This window comes from Antrostomus carolinensis, unplaced genomic scaffold (genome assembly GCF_000700745.2).
Source record: "Antrostomus carolinensis isolate BGI_N321 unplaced genomic scaffold, ASM70074v2 scaffold38536, whole genome shotgun sequence".
In the NCBI taxonomy this organism is placed as follows: Eukaryota; Metazoa; Chordata; class Aves; order Caprimulgiformes; family Caprimulgidae; genus Antrostomus; species Antrostomus carolinensis.
Genome location: NW_010324634.1, coordinates 1 through 11,001, shown reverse-complemented (window position 1 = coordinate 11,001; position 11,001 = coordinate 1). Strand labels below are relative to the sequence as shown.

Here is an 11,001-nt window from a genome sequence, read left to right as displayed (position 1 = left end):
ACAGCCTCTGCACTGTTGGCAGGCATTTTGGTTGAAGTCTCTATTTGCTCAGCATGCAGCTCCAAGCATGGCTCTGTCTCAGCTGCACTAATATCTGTTTTCTTCTCAGCGCTTTGGCCCTGAAGGAAGAAATCCTGCGTGAAATACAAGGTAGTAGCAGCTCCAGATCAAGCTCTTCAGACAGCCCAGCCTTCTGAGAGAAAAAAAAAAAAAAACAAAAAACAGAAGCTGCACTGAAACAGAAGCATTGTCAGCTCAACATCCCTTCTCTCAGGGACCTTTCTGAGCACAAGGATAGTGTGTGGCACAATTGCACTACTTAATATGGCCTCCTTGGTTGTAGAGTCCCTTATTTCCCCCTCCACATATGCCCAGCCATACATTTTTCTGTAAGAATTAAAGGAACCACAACATTTCCATTTGGCATATGTCAGCTGACATTAGAGGCCCATTTTGATGCCATTAGAACACAGATTCACAAGCAAATCAACAAATTTCAAGGAATTCTTGCATTCAGCAGTATAAGTTAAGTCTGTGTAATTTGCAGTTCAGTAAACCTGCACAAAAATCCTTGTCTAATTGCAAGTCCCAGTGGATGGATCATCCTTATCTGCCAGAATTTTAGTCTGTGTGCACTGGAGCAACCACTGCAGCCGACTGACTGACAATAACAGTAGAGTCAACACATGAGTCCAAAAGCTTAAAATGCAATTTGACAGAGCCTAAAACACAGTTTGACACAGCAGACAGAACAAAGAGTTTTAGAAGGTGAAAGTGTCCAAATGAGACAAGAACTGCACTGCACCACACAGAAGATCTTGAAAGCAGCTTAGTCTTCCCTTACCACCAGATGCCAAACAAGAAGCAGATACAGCACACAGGTTAGTAAAACATCTGCAAGCATTCCTCTGCTAGACCATCCTCTGAAGATGAAATGGCCCAAAATGGTACTGGTATTGATTGTTTTGAGTCTCTGTTCCCTAATACATCCATGTCTTATTTATAGTAGCTTCGAATCTTGAGAAATGGTTTAAACACAGTATAATCAAATCATCTGAAATCACAGAGCTTTAAAAGATTGGGAAATAAAACCAAGAATGCCCTTCTCTGTGTTAGTTAACATGGCGAGGTAACAACCTATGAATGACACTCGTGAAAGAAACAGTGCTGCCTTTCAGTTTCCTTTTTGCTCACATCCGTTGAGAACAACGGAAAGCTGAGCAGTATCAGCTTCCCCTAGAGCACCAGAAACAACTTTTACAAAGCCAGAAAACACCACCTTAACCTGGAATATCACAGAAAAAGGAAAGTCAAAGGATACTAATTGGGAAACTGGGCTTTGTAATTTTCTGACCAATATTTAATTAAAATATTTTAGATGAGCCATGAAGAAAAAAGTTCTCTCATAGCCTTGAATGCTCAGTGGTGGAGTAACATCTCCCTAGAGTAGCACCCCCACACAGAACAGCCACACATGTGGGCTGATAGACAACAAGTCCCTCAGTGCTGTCACTCCCCCAAGGCAGTGTCTCATACAGTCAAAATAAACATGGCTGAGATGCTGCCATCATTCCTCCTGTACTCTGTATCCTTTGGCCACATGGCTGCTGAAATCCAGACAATACACAGGTGAACAGAAGTAGTCTGCTGACCTTCAGGGGCTAAAATCCAGGACACAGTTTTATTATTTCATTAGATTAGAAAGCAGGGTACATCCCTAGACAAAACTGCAGCAGCACAAAAAAACACCCAAAAAGCAAAGTTTGCTAAAAAGAGTATTCCCACTCCTATCCAGGAAAACTTTCTATCAATTTTTATCTGTCCCACACAGAGCCTGCACAAACCAGTAGAACTCACAGGAGAGAACTCACTTGGGCAGGATGGGTGAGCCAAGCCCATTGCCACTAGGGAATGGAAATTATAACAAGGTATTTGAGCATAACCATTAAGGTGGATGAAACATACTCTCCCCAGGAACAGGCTGTTGAAAAGATTATGACAAAAGACAACTCTTCTTCCATTTGAAGCATCAAGACTGATGCCCTTCCAGGGACACAGAAATAAACCCAGTATGGAAGGAGTTGTTTAACTACAGAGATTAACCTTTGACACAGTTAAATTTGAGCAGCAATTCAGAAGCTTAAGGAGAACACTTGTTTTTGTTTTACCACCTAGCAAAACAAACTACAGAAATACCATCCCTCCGCTGCCCAACCCTGTGGTCTTGCCCAGTACCTGGAAGGTCCCTTTTGACAGCAGTTCCTTCCTTTCCTTCCCATGTTCTTGTAAGCGCTTCTGCCGCTGCTGCAGGGAACTCGACTCGCCTGCTACTAACCCACTGAAGTGGCTCTTCCCATCTTTACAGCTCATTGTTCCTTCTTTTCCTTTGGCACTCTGGAAGGCAGAGGAACAAATTTGGCAAAGTTACACTTGTGCCGAACAAAGAGCAAAAAAGAAGGCAAAGAAACCAAGCACCTGCAAGGGCTCCACAAGCCCCCAGACACCAGCAGCTGTTCTCGTGCTGCATTCAGGCCCAGCATACATTCGCAAGGAAGGAAAGGACATTTTATTTTTTCAGGTGGAAGCAAAAGCTTGGAGCAATGCTGTGCTGCAAGTTAACCACTTGCATACTGAGCACCTCTCATGAACACAGTTGAGAATTACCTGGTGATTTGTTGGTTCTTTCTTTCCTAGCAGCATACTGCTAGTTTGCATTGGAGAAGACCCACTCGGATGGGGTGGTCTGGAAGGGCCTCTTTTACTTTGGGAGAGAAAAGAGGACAGAAAGCCTCCCCGGGACTGAAGAGAATGTGTAGTACTCCTCTGGCTGCAGGTCATATCACTAATTAAAACAAACAAACAAAACCCCACACAAACAAAAAAAAACAAACAGAACATGAAAATGTAGCCAGACAACCTGACCAAAGACCACCCAACAAGCAAAGTGACAGCTGTTTGAACAACTGAGGACAGAAGTTCCTTTTCAAGCCAATGGACCACTATGCATCACAAAACTGTTCTAAAATATCATGTTAGTGTCTGGAGCAGATCATTATAATTACTGTAACCAAAGTTCACTTCTCAGAGATGCCACTGAGACAGGGGGCTCAACTGTTGCTGAATCCCCTGTAGGGCCACCTCAAACTCCTTCCACTCCATCTGGTTAGTTCAGAAAGACCCTAAGGAAAAGGCAGGGGAATCTAGATTTCCAGAGAAACTATTCAGCTGGTATTCCCAATTCAAGGCATAAGACAGACCTACTTTGAATGACATTCAGTATCCAGTGTTTCACTGAACACCCTTAGATATTCAGCAAGTCATGTTCAGCAATTTTAAAGCACAGGCCCTCAAAATCAAAAACTGGACCCAAAGAAAAAAGTTTAAGTACATTTCCATGATTACACACACTTCCCTTCTCAGTCCACAATGCCAAGAGCAGCAGCTGCTTCCCAGAACTTAAGTGTCTGACCTCACTCTGAAACAGCTTCCTCTGAGAAGAGAGCAGCACCTGGGGAAGGGGAATATAATCTTCCTCACTGTGTCTATCTTCTCCGAGGAAGTAACTGTTCTACCAAAGCTGGGTTTTGGGTTGAGCAGAGACATGGAAAAAGCAACCAGAACTGGCTCCCAGACTAAGAGATAAGTTGCACACACAAGAAAAGCCACTTCTAAGGAAAGTTTTTCTAACACAAATGGACAAAAATTAGTATGAGACTAAACTATTCCATCCCTCACATCACGCTCCCTGATGTGTGTACATGAACATCATGGCTATGCACACAGAGTAGTTAAACAAAAAGCAAAACAAAAAAAAAATCTCAAATTAAACTCTGTAGCCTGTCCTGCACAGAAAGAGCAGAGCAGTTATCAAGATAGTTCACCAGACACTTCAAGTCTATTAAATCAGACAACTTCTAGACTAGAACAAAGATTTTGTATGTGGTCTCTGCTACAACTTCTATTTGTCATTATCAGCGGGATAATTTGAGCAATCCCCCTCCTGTCTTAACAGGAGTGAAAGAAGTACATGAGAAAGTCAAAGCCCCATTAGTAGTGTTAATATCTTGTGGCTAAATTACTTTGCTTTCAGACCCTTTTAAAGCAAGAAAAAAAAAAATCTCAATGAACACAATGAATTCAAACACATAGACTTGCTTTGCATGACTGTACTGGGGAGGGGGGGGAGAAAAAAAGAGTTTAAATAACAATTAAACAAGCTGTATCACCATGTATGTTGCCTGATTTCCACACACAGGAATACAGCAGATGTAGCCATAAACCACACGTCAAACACAGCAAGCTTATGGGCAATTCTCTACGTAACTGAGCTTCAAAGAAGAGAAACTACTTTTCCCTTGACTTTGCAAAAGCAATAAAGCATCTCTATTTAACAGCCACCACTTTGGGACATACAGTAATGGTGTCTACAAAACACAGGGCACTAAAGTAAATAGGAGTCAAGAGACAATCCACTTCATTTGAGCAATACCACAGGGTATTGCACTGCTACCCTGGCTGCCAAGAACACCTTAGGGTAACGCTGAGACCAGAGCAGAATCACTTCCATGTGTGCTTGGGCTCTTACCAATTGGCAACAATCTCTCTCCCAAACAGCAGGAGTGATGCCCATCATGGATTCCCCCATTAAACCCACTTAGGTCACCAGAATTTCTGTCTGGACATCTTTCTGCAGCAAACCTCAGGGCAGAGAAAAAGGACGCTCCAGGAGCCTCCCTGACCCAATAAAAGCAGCAGAACTTCTCCCCAGCTCCTCCCTTGCAGGCACTCACAGCTCAGAGTCCCCTAGTCGATCCATGTTGGCCACATATGCAGGCAGCTTGTGATGCACAACTGCTTGTTCCACCTCCAGTTCCTCTTTCTTCACACGGGAGGATTCAGCCTGCAAAGCAAACAGCTACAAGGAGAGAAGAGAGACAAATAAACAGAGCATCACCTCCTTCCCACCTGAAGTTGTTTAGTCCTTTTATTTCAACAGCCCTAGAATGGTGGGGAGGGAAGAAAGTTGCTCTGACTGGCTGAGCATCACACTAGACCAAGTAGTCAAGACAATCAGTACTTTACACACATGAAACTGGAGCCTACTTAAAGCCTCTCACTCCTCTCCTCGGGCTGTTGCTGTAGGGACATTAATGGTGCTGGGAAACAAGAGCTGGCCAGGGCAGAGCTGATCAGCCATTCCGTGCAGGCAGTTCAAGGCCAGGGCAATGCAGGTGACTGGCAGCAGTGATGTATGTATGGGCACTGAGCCTAGAAGGTAATCTTCTTTCTACAGCCAAGGTTTGATGAGCTGGCAGGGTGCACCCAGGCCAACACCATCAGGTCACCCTAAAATCCAGCTCCACACCCTGCCCAGGCTTGACAGTGAGATTTATCTCCACATTATGGAGAAAGAAGCTTTTTTCTTTTCCCCTCTTAGCAGAGGGGAACCTCAAGATGCAGCTTTCTGTGACAGATGTGGTTTATGGCTGTGATTCTTGTTCACATGAAGTTACTCAGGCTTTTCTGTTTCTATACATTTGTTTTTCAGATATAATTATTCTATTTCCTTGTATCATAGTATTGAAGGAAAGAGATTCCAAGAAAAAGAAGCTTTAGAAGTCCAACTTGCTATTCACATATTTGCATTGTTTCAACGGTGAAAATAGAATCACTACTTAATTTCGACTAGCATCAAATTCAGTATTTATTTACACCATTTTTTTATTTAAACCTATATTCTATAGGTAACTGCTTCCTTTTTCTGACCTGAACAGTTATCAAAAAAGGAAAGTCCAGTTTTACCTCTGCCTACTTGCCAGAGAACACTTACTCAGTCTGTAAGTGATATCAAACACACCACAAACAAAACAGCTTTGACTAGAAGTACAGAATACAAATTTGGAGAAAATAAAAGAGCTCTATTTCAAAACATACCTTATCCTGCTGTCCCTGTTCACTGACCATCTTTGCAGAACCCTCCTGTCAAAGTCTGCCTGATCCACTGACTCTATACAGTGCACAGTGACAAACCTGGCTTTTCTTTTGCGAAAAAGCCTCCTTTTTGAAACAAACTAATCTATTTTACCTCAACATTTTCAGGACAAATGAACAATGCTGATCAGCTACCAAAACAGTTGAAACAGGAAGCACAACATACAACATAATGTTTTGTAACACAGGAGTAAAGCACAAAACTTATTTTACCAAAGTATTCATACAGAGAGAGCTTTTACTTAGTATGTTTGAGGAAGTGAAACTGAAGTCCTGCTTATATGAGTAAGGCTTCCCACTTGTATGTGGTCATCCACATGTGATCTGTAGCTTAGAAAGTTCTTAAACTGTAGATTTCCTGAATCTCTCTCATAGGAAATTACACTGGGAAAGGACCGACTCGTGTTACATACCCTTAACGCCCGCTCTCTAAGCATCTCCTGATGATACTATCAAAAACAAGAGAGCTGGGTGACATTTTGTCTGAACTGGTCAGCCCTTTTTATGGTTTCCTATAAAGTCTAGAGTGAGGAAAACAGGCATTCACAACATTTCCATTAGTTGATCTAAATTGCTTTAAGTGCACTTCAACCATGGTGAAGTGCCTGTTTCAGAAGCAACGGTTTCTGCCTCTTTGCCAGAAGTTTTTGCCTGTTTCTACTGCTCCATCAGCTAGAAACTGGAAGTGACTGAATACTATTAAAAGTTTCCATGCAAAGTCAGCCACATATGCCCTTAACCTGTTACTAGTTTCAACCTGTCTTGACTTTGGAGTGTAGCAGAAAAAGTCTGCATAGTAGCCAGCTACCTGTCAGCACAGGGAGAGGGACAGTCACCTCCAGCACAGGGGCATTAATAGCCTAAAGGACTTATACAAGAATCTGCCTTGGAATAACTGCACTGTACTGAACAGCTACAACTTTCTTGAATGGATAGAACAACTTTTATAAAACTCACAGCCTTACAGAGTCAGCAACTAAAGAGCTACTTCAGTTCTGACCTTATGCCGCAATGATTCATTTTCTTCTTGTATGAGACTGCTCCTGAGGCATTCAGCTTCAAAGTTCAAAATGACTGGAACTGGTGAGGAATGTTAAAGAAAATAAATGCAAGAACTTCTGTGGTCCTGGCTTAATTCTAGAAGCCACCACTTCACACTGGCCATTTGTCTGTAAGACAGCAAAGCTGCCCAGTACATACTACTAGGAAGTCCACGCAAGACCAGAGGACTAGTAACAGATTCACTACCTAAGCCAACTTTGTATTTTCTTTGTACTTTATTGTTGCACAAACTATTTCACATAGGCTTTGCAAGGATTTTTAGATTCTTCCTTTTTACATGTCAGAAGTGGAAGACAAGACAGGCTAGGTTACTGCATTAGTGAGCACTGAAGAAACAGTTCAAGATGAGCTGTATTCCAGCTGCAGTGTAAACCCCCTCAGCAAACAAAGAAGATAAGAACTCAGTAGTGTGGGACAAAAGCTGCTGTTTCTGGCAACACTGAACTGCCCTATTATAGTGAGCTGTCACCAGACAAGTTGTGAACATATGAACCCAGAGGAGGGTCTAACAGGAGATGCTAGTTCAGTTATAGACTATGACCCAAGGTTGCATGCCTGTTTTATACTATGCCAAGCAAAGAGGAAAAGCGTTTCAGAACAAGATGTGCACAAGATTTCTAGCCATTGGCATAGGGATGAGCTGAGCATTAACAACAACCACAATTGTTTGTGCCCAGGGAATACAACATATCATCAGATAATTGAATAATAACTATGCCAACATGTGCTGGTAAACACCAGCTTCCTGTTAGGCTTTGGTTCTAAACAATGACCTGAAAGCAGCAATTTCTGTAATACTATATTCTTGGCACCACTGTTAACAGTAAGCATAACACCAGGGCAAGGGAAATGTAACTATTACTTGCAAAAAAGGATATGCATGCACTGAAATAAGACGCTCAGGAAGTTGTGCAGAGACACAATAAATGTATCTGCCCACTGGCGTGAGAAATAGGTGGCGAAGGTGGGGTTGGAGTCTGGGGCAGGAAGGAAAGGCAAGACAAACCAATCCTTCCACTCTGCCTGGTTCTGGAGCTCGGAGGCCTGCTTGAGGAAAAACTCCTGTGCCTTGTCATTGCGGCCAGTCTGAAACACAAGAAGAAGAAGAAGAAGAGGGCTCACGCTTCCATTTATGCCACCACATAGGTTCTAGGAATATTTGCTCTGTGTTGTGAACACACTAACAACTACTTTCACCACCCAACAGAGCAAGTGATTAGAGTTAACAGATTCATCCAGGAACCAAAGAATCTCAAATACACTAGGAAAAGCTCACAAATGCACTTAATCCGACCTTCTCTCTAGTCACCACAGTCTTGTTTAAAGGCTGAGGCAAATCAAACTAATCACTCACGCTGATTTCCAGTTAAACCAGTGCAGTTTGTGTGCTGACATAAGATGTGAGCATTCATATACAGGACCAAAATATACTTCAAATTACTCAAGTCTACAGCAGATGTAGCCTGAAAAGGTTTCCATCTGATACATTATTCAGACATGCCTCAGGGTAAGCACAGGGCAAAACAAAACGCAAAAAAACCTGCACTTCCAGAAGTGTGCATTAGATTTTGACTCCTCCACCAATACCCATGGAATCAAGAAGGAAACACTGCTTCTAAATGGTAAGAAACAAAACATAAATTCCTGACAGGTATTTGTCTATTCTGTGTGCCAAAGACCACCCTGTGTAATATATTCCATTGACTTTCCTAGGGTTTCAACAAGATAATCTCTGCTCCATTTTAAGCTCATTATTTTCTGCTCTACTCAAAACAAAAAACATTCATTCATTTTCTCCCCCACATTATCTCACATCGATTTGAAGCCCACTTCTCCCCTCTTGTAAACTAAAACTCAACTCCACCAACTGCAAGACACCTTTTTCTTCTTCCGGACCCTCCAACTCCCTTGATGCTTTAAGAACTGTGGCGCCTGGAAGGACTGTCTGAGTCCTGCCAACAGGCTGGAGTGGAAGGAATACAGACATTCCTGCCAGTTGAGCCCCAATGCTGCAGTTAAGGCCCTTCCTTGCACTGCTGCTGCCTGCTCAATCATTCCTTCTTCTGCATTGGAGCAGCTGACTGCTCCTACCTACATACAGGTGCTTGGGGCTTTTTTCCTACCTGTTTCTTCAACTTGTATGAAGATTGGTTTGAGCACTGTGCTTGTTCTCCTCTGTCCTCACAGCAATGCCACATGAGAAAGTGTTTATCAATCCTGTGACCTTTCCCAGTATCCAGGTTACTAACAGAGGCTGAGCAGGACTGAGCTAGCAGTACAGCCATCCTGTCTGAGGGGGACCTGCTTTCACGTCCGAGCGCAAGTATCTTGCTCCCAGCTAACCGCACTTCCCTCCCGCCTGAGCTTCCCTATCCTGCTTACAAGCCTGTCATGTGAGTCTGCGTCAAACGCCTTCCCACACTCCTGACACATGACACATGAATTGCTTGTCCCTTACCCACCAAGAGGCCCACAAGGGTATTTCATTGCTCTGGTTTCAGAGACCAGGATCTTTTTAAAACAGAAGCCTAAAAATCAAACACTACCTGAACAGTATGGACCAGGTAGTATCGGAATAAGCTGGTTTTCAGCTTGTTCACCGTTGGCCTGTACACATCTTCCAAACGGCTGAAAAGGCGTCGGTCCAGATAACTCCAGTAATCCCGCAGGGCAGCCAGATCGTAGCTCTGAACAAACTGCTGCAGCTGGTCCACTATCTTATCCACCTAAAGGGGAAAAACAGGGAAGACTGCAGTCACATGAGGGCTCTTCTGGCACAAGAGACTTTTTGTAAAGCTTTAACTGAGCAAATACTACAATCCAGGAGTTATGTATTAGCTATTTGCCTAATCTGGGAAACACTCTGCATTTTGCATTACCATTCTTCCACTCTGCAGCACCTTTCAAATAAAAAAAAAAAACAAAACACAAAAACATGAAAGAACATAGCCAAACAGATTTTGACAAAAAGATAGCATTTTATTAAACACAGTTGGTGGGATTTTTTTTTGCAAGTAAGCAAAACTTTCCACTTCTTTTAAAAGTCAGTTGATAATGAAGCAACAGGAATAATGGTAATAAATGCTGAAAACTCAAGTGCAGCACCTGGAAAATAGTGTTATTTTTAGACTAAAATGAAAAAAAACTGTATTTAGCCCAACACAAAGAGGAAGAAAGATCTGTTGTACGGCAATCTTTGAAGTACCTTTATCTTTAGTAACATCATCTGCTAACAAGGCAGGCATAAAGTTTGCAACAGTTTTTTAATTTACATTATGTTTCTTCAAAAATCATTTTTGCAATATGAATAAGGCAGAATGGCAGTGTTGGAATACATTTTTAGTTCAGTCATTTCTGATGGCCAAGACAGGCATCAGAAAAAAAAAAAAAAAAAATCTGCACCTTACACAAAATTCAAATACCAGAGGTGTTTAATACGTGGTTTGCTTCCCTCTCATCAGTTAATGTCTTAGTACATCATCCAGCCTCTATTTCTGTGGCTTCTTAGAGATAAAGGAAACAGAAGCCTGGGACCTCAGCAGTCCCTTCTTAATTTTTGGCACGTACAATATTATCCCAATTAAATCAACTGTTTGCTGACCTCTAAACATTAGCAAACTGCTGGTGTTTTTAAAAATAAAAGCAAGATATTTTATGAATGATAAGAGGTAGTGGTTTTACAGACGGCTAAGGAAAAATCTGACTGTTCAGAACCCCACAGCGTCCAGAACTGACGCTACAGGAACACGAAGCTCGCACAAAGAACTGAAACAGCATTTTCGAGGCTGACAAATCCTGCGCCAGTTTCCACACATCTAGCAAGGCAGCCGAGGCTTAAAACACCCGAACTAAGGAGCGGAGCTGTACAGCTGCCAGATAAAGTCTCACGACCGAGAAAAGCTTTAGGCAAAGCGAGTCCTCCTGCCACCGCGCCCTCGGACGCGCGGC

At 42.5% G+C, this 11,001-nt stretch overlaps 1 protein-coding gene across 1 annotated transcript in view; it reads right to left on the bottom strand.

The window, feature by feature from the left end:
* The window catches only part of WDR91 (WD repeat domain 91), a gene marked incomplete at its 5' end in the record, with an annotated part of 16,351 nt that extends 6,572 nt beyond the window's left edge, over nt 1–9,779 (bottom strand). Inside the window, 7 exons of the mRNA XM_010170998.2 lie at nt 1–119; nt 2,236–2,394; nt 2,665–2,842; nt 4,791–4,915; nt 6,992–7,074; nt 7,932–8,139; nt 9,600–9,779. The exon at nt 1–119 is cut by the window's left edge and continues 66 nt beyond it. Of these exons, the coding sequence (XP_010169300.2) occupies nt 1–119; nt 2,236–2,394; nt 2,665–2,842; nt 4,791–4,915; nt 6,992–7,074; nt 7,932–8,139; nt 9,600–9,779 (1,052 nt within the window). The remainder of the gene's footprint in view (nt 120–2,235; nt 2,395–2,664; nt 2,843–4,790; nt 4,916–6,991; nt 7,075–7,931; nt 8,140–9,599) is intronic.
* Nucleotides 9,780–11,001: the final 1,222 nt, after the last annotated feature.